Source organism: Nelumbo nucifera, chromosome 8 (assembly GCF_055504915.1).
Source record: "Nelumbo nucifera cultivar China Antique chromosome 8, China Antique-T2T, whole genome shotgun sequence".
NCBI lineage: Eukaryota > Viridiplantae > Streptophyta > Magnoliopsida > Proteales > Nelumbonaceae > Nelumbo > Nelumbo nucifera.
The window spans coordinates 43,756,087-43,764,272 of NC_142656.1; the positions used below are offsets into that span (position 1 = coordinate 43,756,087).

General features: G+C 34.3%; 1 protein-coding gene across 5 annotated transcripts in view; it reads right to left on the reverse strand.

Annotated features, from left to right (window-relative positions):
- Window positions 1–6,305, reverse strand: part of LOC104611393 (calcium-transporting ATPase 5, plasma membrane-type) — a 77,507-nt gene extending 71,202 nt beyond the window's left edge. For 2 of the 5 annotated variants that reach the window (XM_010278416.3, XM_088892866.1), the window contains exons 1-7: window positions 6,159–6,305; window positions 5,784–5,956; window positions 2,616–2,732; window positions 2,490–2,529; window positions 2,008–2,120; window positions 1,794–1,925; window positions 1,565–1,654 (exon numbers count right to left, since the gene is read on the reverse strand). In XM_010278416.3, coding sequence (XP_010276718.1) covers window positions 1,565–1,654; window positions 1,794–1,925; window positions 2,008–2,120; window positions 2,490–2,529; window positions 2,616–2,732; window positions 5,784–5,954 — 663 coding nt within the window. In that variant the 5' untranslated portion in view covers window positions 5,955–5,956; window positions 6,159–6,305. The other 3 variants (XM_010278415.3, XM_088892865.1, XM_088892864.1) reach the window with 2 other exon arrangements.
- Between the last annotated feature and the right edge of the window lie 1,881 nt (window positions 6,306–8,186).

Genomic DNA, 8,186 nt, shown 5'->3' on the forward strand with positions numbered 1-8,186 from the left:
ATTTAAAAAAAAAAATTCTAGAAATACTATTAGAGCATATGCCTTGAAAGTTTTTTATTCATATAAACAAATTTTAATTTCTACTTTATCAAATCTTAATTCTAGAATTGCAATTACTTCTGATACTTGGACCTCTAAATTTAATTTAAGTTATATTTGTGTCACTAGTCATTTTATGGATGAAAACTGGTTTTTACAAAAAAGAATTTTAAGTTTTACTAGGCTTGAATGGCCACATACTAGGCCAGCTATTGTTGCAAGTATTTTAAACACTTAGCATGCTTATGGAATTGACAATAAACTATTTTCTATTAGTTTTGGTAATGTCAACAATAAATAATTTAAAATCTCAATTAAAACCCCATTTTAATGGTAAATTATTTCATATTAGATGTGCAAATCACATCTTAATTATGTATTCAAGATGCTTTAAATATTATTTCTCATCATAATTCTAAAATTAGAAATTGGATTATATATATTAAAAGTTTTAGAGCAAGAAAACAAGAATTAAAATATTTATGTCATAATTATGGTTTAAAATTTAAACATTTTATGTTAGATGTTCAACATAGATGGAACTCTATCTATTTTATGTTAGAAAGTTGTATTCCCTATAAACAAATTCTTTCTGATTTTTATAATTCTAAAATACCACATGATATTATACTTGATGAAGATTGGGAAATGGTCATTTATATAAGAGATTTTTTGCACAACTTTTATGATACAACTAAGGAATTTTCGGGTGTTTATTACCCAACTAGTTGTCTTTTAGTTAATCAATTATTCATGATTAGTGAATGTTTTGCTAAATACAGAAAAAATCCACAATTTAAAAGTATTGTTGAAATAATGGAAAATAATTTTTTTATCAATAAATAATGAAAAATAAATTTAAAAAATATTGGGAGAACATTTCTCCTCTTTATTGTTTAGCTGCAATATTAGATCTTAGGATTAAAAAAGATGGTGTAGATATTTTACTTGAATCATATTGTGAAAATATGAATACTGAAATTGAAAATCAAAAGGAAAAAGTTAATAGTTTATTATTTGAAATGTATAGTTTATATGAATCTAATATGGTTGGGAATAAAAAGTCTACAACTTGTACATAGATTGAGAGCATAAATCTAAGATAAAATTCAAATAACTCAACTGCATTTTTCTATGTGTTGTAAACACTTAACCGCAGCATTCTTAAACTAAGATGCAATGCATATGTCTTATATAATACATAGATTGACAGCATAGCATTGCTATCACTCCCCGCTTTAACGTATATATAATTCTTCCAAAAAAAAGGTGATTCTTATTCAACCCTTGCTTTGCTAAAGTGAGCCCAATAAGCGGGTCGATCTTGGAGTTTGGCCAATAAGTTGATCCATATATTCTGCATGCCAAATAGGTATTTGCTACAGAAAATTATTCAAGAGATGATAACAGATTATCGGTACATATATTTGGTAGCTACAATCATACTCACCAATGAATAACCACATTGTTTTATTAGTTAGAAGTTGAGGTAAAAACAAGTCAAATATACCACAGCCAATCTCACCTCTGTCTTTATTCCCAGTGCCAAGGATGCTGCAGCAGCTATCATCAAAATGATAAGGGTTAAATCTTGCCATGCTTCCCAAAGAAACATCTACAACAATATAACATCCATAAATAAATGGACCCAATAGCAGAACCATCATAACTAAAACTAGTGATGAAAATAATGACACTTTTCAACTATCAAAAACAATGACACTTTCTAATAAAACAATATGCCAAAACTATACCCAGAAACTCCGTCCTTTCTTCTGAGGATATGTGTTGGATCCAAATGCATTCCTTCGAGACAGTAAATCGGCATCATCTCCTATAGTACCTTTCTCTAGGTTTGTTTTTAACAAGTCAGCTAGTCCTTTAACCTGGAGGAATATGATGGGTATATCACATAGGGATACACAAAAGGTACATCAAATCAATTAGAACATTTAGTGAGAGACTTGCCCCCCCATATTGTTGTAGAGCAGAAAAATTATGATCTCTGGTCATTGATGCAAGGTGCTCTCGTCCAATTGCATAATCACCAGTAGGGTGTGGTGGTACCAAGGGACCTAATACTAAAACCAACAACCAAGAATAAAATAAAACAAGAACAAAATTTCATGGCATATGCAACAATAATATGAATATAACTCCATCATTACAAGTAACGAAAAGAATCAAAACATATATAATAGAGAAAGTGGTGATAAATGGCAAGCTTTCTCTCAGTAAAGTGATCGGTGGTTATAAAGGACAAATAAGAGATGTAAGCACACATAATATTTCTGTAAAAGGCCTAAAATAAAACACAAAGAAAAGCAAGAAAATCAAAATCAAGATCATTACCAATACAAAGCATTTAATTGTAAGAAAATAAATGCCTTACATTTATCATGCACAAGAATATTTTAATCTTAATAATGGGACATTAAGAAAAGGAATACCATTTACTCGTTCCCCAGCCTCTCTGAAAAGAAGTGCTGCCTAAGAAAATAAGAACTCAAAGTTTAGAGAGTAAACAAAACAACCATAACTGCACAAAAGGATATCTTTCTGACAAGTAACATTACTCGAATGACTTGCGCATGTGCTCTAATCTTCCTTCTCATTTGCTCTTTCTCCTCTTCCTTTTTCAAGTCCAAGGTGTATCGGAATCGGCGAGAAGCATTAAGCACAAGAGCTGCTTGCTGCATGAAACAAAACCAGTCAAACTTAATTTAAAAAAAAAAAAAAAAAAAAAAAATATGCATACTTGGTCTCAGCTATATGACACTATATCAGAAATCAAAAAATAACGACTAAACATAGTTGTCAAGGCGATCGCCTAGGCAACAAGGCACCCTTGGAGGCTCGCCTCGCCTAATCGCCAAGTAGTTTACTATAGCGTGTTATAACAAACTTTTATATTCTTAATTTTTAGAGGTTATAATTATAAAATAGACATTTTTAAACTAAAATATTCATTTTGTGTGTTTATATACTAATTTCTTTTTATTATTTTCTTATTTGTTAGCATTTAATCAACACAAACATTGCTAAATGCTGTATTGAACCCTCAAAGACTTCAAAACCTGAACCGATAAGCAAGGAAAAACATAAAATGTTGTCCAATCAACACATTTTCTTATTTTTCTTTACTAATTTTGTGTGTTTACTTTTCTTTTCTTCTTTTCCTATAACAGAAATAGGGGTTCAGCCCCTATGTTTTTTTTTTATTTTCTTTTCTTTCTTCTTTTTCTTCTCATGAATATGTTGGAATATGTTAATTTTCTATATAACATGAAGTTTATACGTTTCTTATGAAAATTATGGATATTTATTAAGGAAATATGATTAGGGAACCTAGGGAAATACCATAGGATACATGTTTTTATTTAAAAAAAATCCATCACCTAAGCGACTAGGCGACAAGGCAGCCTTGCCTTGGCACCTTGAAAACTATGCGACTAAACAACAACAAAACACATAAAACCACCCATCTTTACAGTTCAGGTGGTGTTTAGAACCAATGCCGTTTTCTAAAGAGGTTTTTTTTTGAGAAAGTGCCGCATTAGCATGTTGTTTTCTCAGAAAACGTTTTTTTTTTACTCTTTTCTATTTGGGACCATTGCTGTTGCTGCCACATAGGCATTTTTCAATGCCATGTCAGTATGTTGTTGCTAGCAACAGTAAAATAAAAAAAAAAAAAAGAGAAAACACCAAAAAGGCTGTTTTTCACAGACCACACCTTTCCTGAAAATTAGAACATAAACTGATGCAATGCCAACCATCACTTGTGTTTATAGCAGTAAGAACCCACACCCACAATCCAATAAGTATGACCTACCAATATGGCAAAAATCTATGATGCCTCACCTAGGGAGTTGCAACCTCAAACTTATGATTGGTAGGATTTATTAAAACTGATTTAGTCAGAGGACAAAGCTCCTCAATCTATATTGTCCAATACTCCAATTGCTATTTTTAGTCGCCTTATCTGCGTTTCTTAGAAGCAACATTACTTCACAATATTTTAGAGTTAAAGACAACAGAAAAGCCCAATGCATAAACAATATGTTAATGGATATTGGGAACTTGCCTACACAAGCTGAAACAGTTAAGAAAGCAAAATTCTAACTAGATTTATTTACAAACATTGTTGGGTTTGCAATTTGATGTGCCACCATACTAGATAAAGAATTGACAAAACCGATTGTGACACAATTTGCAACATTTTTTAGAAGAAGGTAAAGCATACCCAATAGCCACCCAAAGCAAACCTCCAGTATCCAACAACCAGGGCCTCACTCCACCTGTCACAATCCCCACAATTTGCAACATTTTTTTTGAAGAAGGTAAACCATACCCAATAGCCACCCAAAGCAAACCTCCAGTATCCAACAACCAGGGCCTCACTCCACCTGTCACCATCCCCACCTTCCCAACTCAATCCAAACTTGTACCAGCACCTTCCCACAACCTCCCCAGGGGTAATCAAATCATCTCTTCTCACCCTTTTCCAAATCCATAAAAGTTTTCCTGGAAAATTCATCCCCAAACAAAAAGAAGAGATGCAATAGTTTGTGGACATACTCTCCTAACAGCAAACTAACCATAAAATCTGGTTACAAACAGATAAGAATGCAAAAGGCACAAACGTCTACAGTCAGTAATGCCTTCAGGAATGTTTCATGGAGGAAATTCTGGGCAATTAAACATTTACAATTCCCAATTCATCTATTTCTCTGGCATTACATACATGGCATGCTCTCAATAAAAGTTAAACTCATGAATTGATGCCAACAGATTGATCGTTGCTGCCAATTGTGTGGAGAGGCATCTGAAACATTGGACCACTTATTTATACATTGTCATGTATCACTACTACTTGGGGGTCCGAATGGCTGGCCATGGCTATAACACATTGATGCAGTGGTTAAATGCTTGGGATAACATGGAGGACATGTATGATGAGCCCAAGATTTCTCTGTTGGTCAAATATGTGATAGTGCTTCGATGGCCTGAAGGTCAGTTCCTTACACTTAATTTGATGGCGCTAATGAAACTCACTCACCGGGGCTGGGCATGGTTATTCATGGGGAGCTTTCTGCTTTGGTCAAGTAATGTGGAATTCGCGTGCACTCAACATGTGAAACAGAGGCTTTAGCAATGGTGGAACCGTGGAAGGATTGAAATTTGCGTTGTAATTGGACATCAGTCATCTAAAAGTGGAGAGAGATGCTTTAGTGGTGATTCAAGCACTATCTGAGGACAACTCTTATTCTCCTTGGCGCATATATCATTGAATGCAGAACTTTATTACGTAGATTTTCCCATTGCTCAGATAATTATTCATCCAGATTAACCAATTCTTCTTCTTACTTGGTAGTAAAATATTCTCTGTCGATTACTTCTTGCCAGACTTGGGCTATGACTCCAGGGTTCCTGTCTGATTGTATTGTAAACGATATTTCACTGAGAAATTGAATGAAGATCGCGTGGTTAGGCTTCCCCAAAAAAAAAAATACTATTGTCAACTATAAACCCTAGAACTCTACTACCATAGGGTCACAGCATTGTCAATTAGTCAACAAAAAACAGCAATAATCCAAATAATAACAAACCAATTCATTCCATTCGAACATAAGTAATGAATGTATGCCATTTTCAAAATAACCTTATAGTCGTTTTATCAACATCAACACAACCAAAGATAGCCAACGAAGCCAATGCAGTGCGTAATTAATTTGAGTGCTTACCCTCCATCGCTTGAGTCGTTCCAAGGAAGCGTTCTTGGTAGTCTTGATATCAAAGGGGTCTGAGGAACATTCATTATCGTCTTCTTCACATCCTCTTCCACGGCTTACACCAGATTCGAAGTCATATCGGCGATGGTACGGCGAGGAACCTCTGGATGGACCATTGCTCATGGCTGTCGCAGGAGAGATGACACCGGCTGTTAAATCTTTAGGTGGGCAGTAGGAAGATGTTGGTCAGACTAGGGAAAACCATTTTTTTAATGTTACATTCATACAGTATATGGTTTTCCGGCAAAACAACTAGGGTTTAGTTTCGACTTTGGCGGTGCTGTTCATGCTCTTAATATAAATGTTTAGATTTTCAGCATTACATACCTGAGTGCTTAACAGTTTATAAGTCGGCGGTTTGGCAGTACGAATCAAGTAGTTCTCTGAGCACAATTAACATCCGATTCCTCTTCTTTCTTCAAACACTCACAGGCGACTGGAAAGAGAAATGTGAAGCTTCTGTGAACTTTCGGTACTGACTCGTGAAATATATATACGTAACTAGTGTGCAAAAAATGCCCCCGGAACTTTCAAATTTCTAAACAAGTATCCTGATTTTGGGTAATATGACAATTTAGTGCCCGAACTTTCAAAATGTATCAATTCAATACTTGTCATTAACAACTTTTGAGTGTCATCTAATTTTCTTTATCAGTCATTGATATATTGATAAAAATGAACAGTCTCAAATCTTTGCCTCTTCTATTAAAGAAAATTGGTATTCTAGTGACTTTAATTTTTTTGAAGAGAAGAGCCAAGGATTTGAGACTGTTCATTTTTTCTTAATGTTTGATGGTTGATAAAGAGAATTGGATGACACTTGAAGGGTATTTGTTTGTTTCCAAATGGTACTTAATAATTAATTAATGGTAGATACTAAATTGACACATTTTGAAAGTTTAGATACTAAATTATTGTGTTTTAAAGTTTGGGAGCCAAAATGGCATTAAACCCAAAACTAATCTAGAATTTTCCCTAAAATTACTGATCCTTCACAAATCACAATTCTCGGGCTACCAACAAAGCAGCAATAAACATAAAAATGATGAAAATAATCATATGCTAAAGCACAAATTCATCTCAAAGCATTGAAGAAACATTCATTCTCAAAACATTTTGAAGATGAACTTGATTGAAGGAAAAAAATTGAAAGGATTGTCATAAATTTATTACTGACGTAGAATATCATTGATTCTACAGCCTATAAACCATTTTTACTACTACAATAGGGCCCATGAAATCAAATACTTTGATTTGGTTAGTCATTTTGTAGAATATCACAGCAGTTCATGGAACGTTGTGATTTCCCGTTTATGCTAAAATTTTAAATACTTTGATTTGAGGGGAAATGTAAAGAAAAGAAGGCTGTACTCCACTTCTGAATTCTGAATTAAAGTGCAGACCTATAACTCTTTAAAATCCTAATCCCCTGTTTCCGTTTCTTTTTGAGAAACGAGATATAAACCGATATTATTTCGAAATGGAATCAGCCTTAAAGCTTACCATACAAAAAACAGAAGACTAATTAAATCGTTGTTTACTAGAAACGAAATAAAATAGTGAAAACTGAAAAGCAATTCGAGGAGTAACGGGAACGGATCTTCTGTTTAATCGGCGAAAGTTAATTTTGCAGTTCTTTTGTCGGTTTGGTCGGTTTGATTTAGATATAAGCGTTGAGATTAAAGAAAAAAAGTGTTGACAGTCACGCTGATTGTCTGTTTAAAAAACAAAATCGTTCACCTCCTCTCGAGAAAGTTTCTATCGAGATCTTGCGCAGTAAGATGAATTGGATCGAGTTTCCTGATTTCAAGAAGAGACGTGGCTCGCATGCAAGGAGCTGCATGCGTTGGCGAGACCGCGAGATATACTTTTCTTGCCAACGCGTGTAATCTTGTATCATCTCTGGAAGGTGCGAGAGATACAGCTGTCTCCTTAAAACGGTTGGATTGGAATATATAAAAAATTCTCTCTGACCGGAGATTAGGTCGGCGGAGTCCTCCGACGTATTCCATTTGGTCATGGAAATTCCGAGTTCCGACAGTTGGGGCCACGCTGGGCCGTTGGACATGAAAGCGAAAAAGAAAATGAAGGATGAAACTTTTTGGTTGTTCTTCGCTGTCAGTAGGACAGGAAAGCTCTGAAGAGACAATCTACAGCTTGGCTAAACTTGAGGTAAAAGATTTCAGTGTGGGGCTGCATGACTTTTGAAATGGTAGGTCTTTATAGCAATCAGGGCTATCCAAACACTAAGATTAAAATCAGCCTAAAACCTTAGACTACGTTTGGTTTTAAAAAAAAACTTTCTAATTTGAAATTTCAAATTTGAATGCATCATTGGTTCGAAATGCTTTCCAA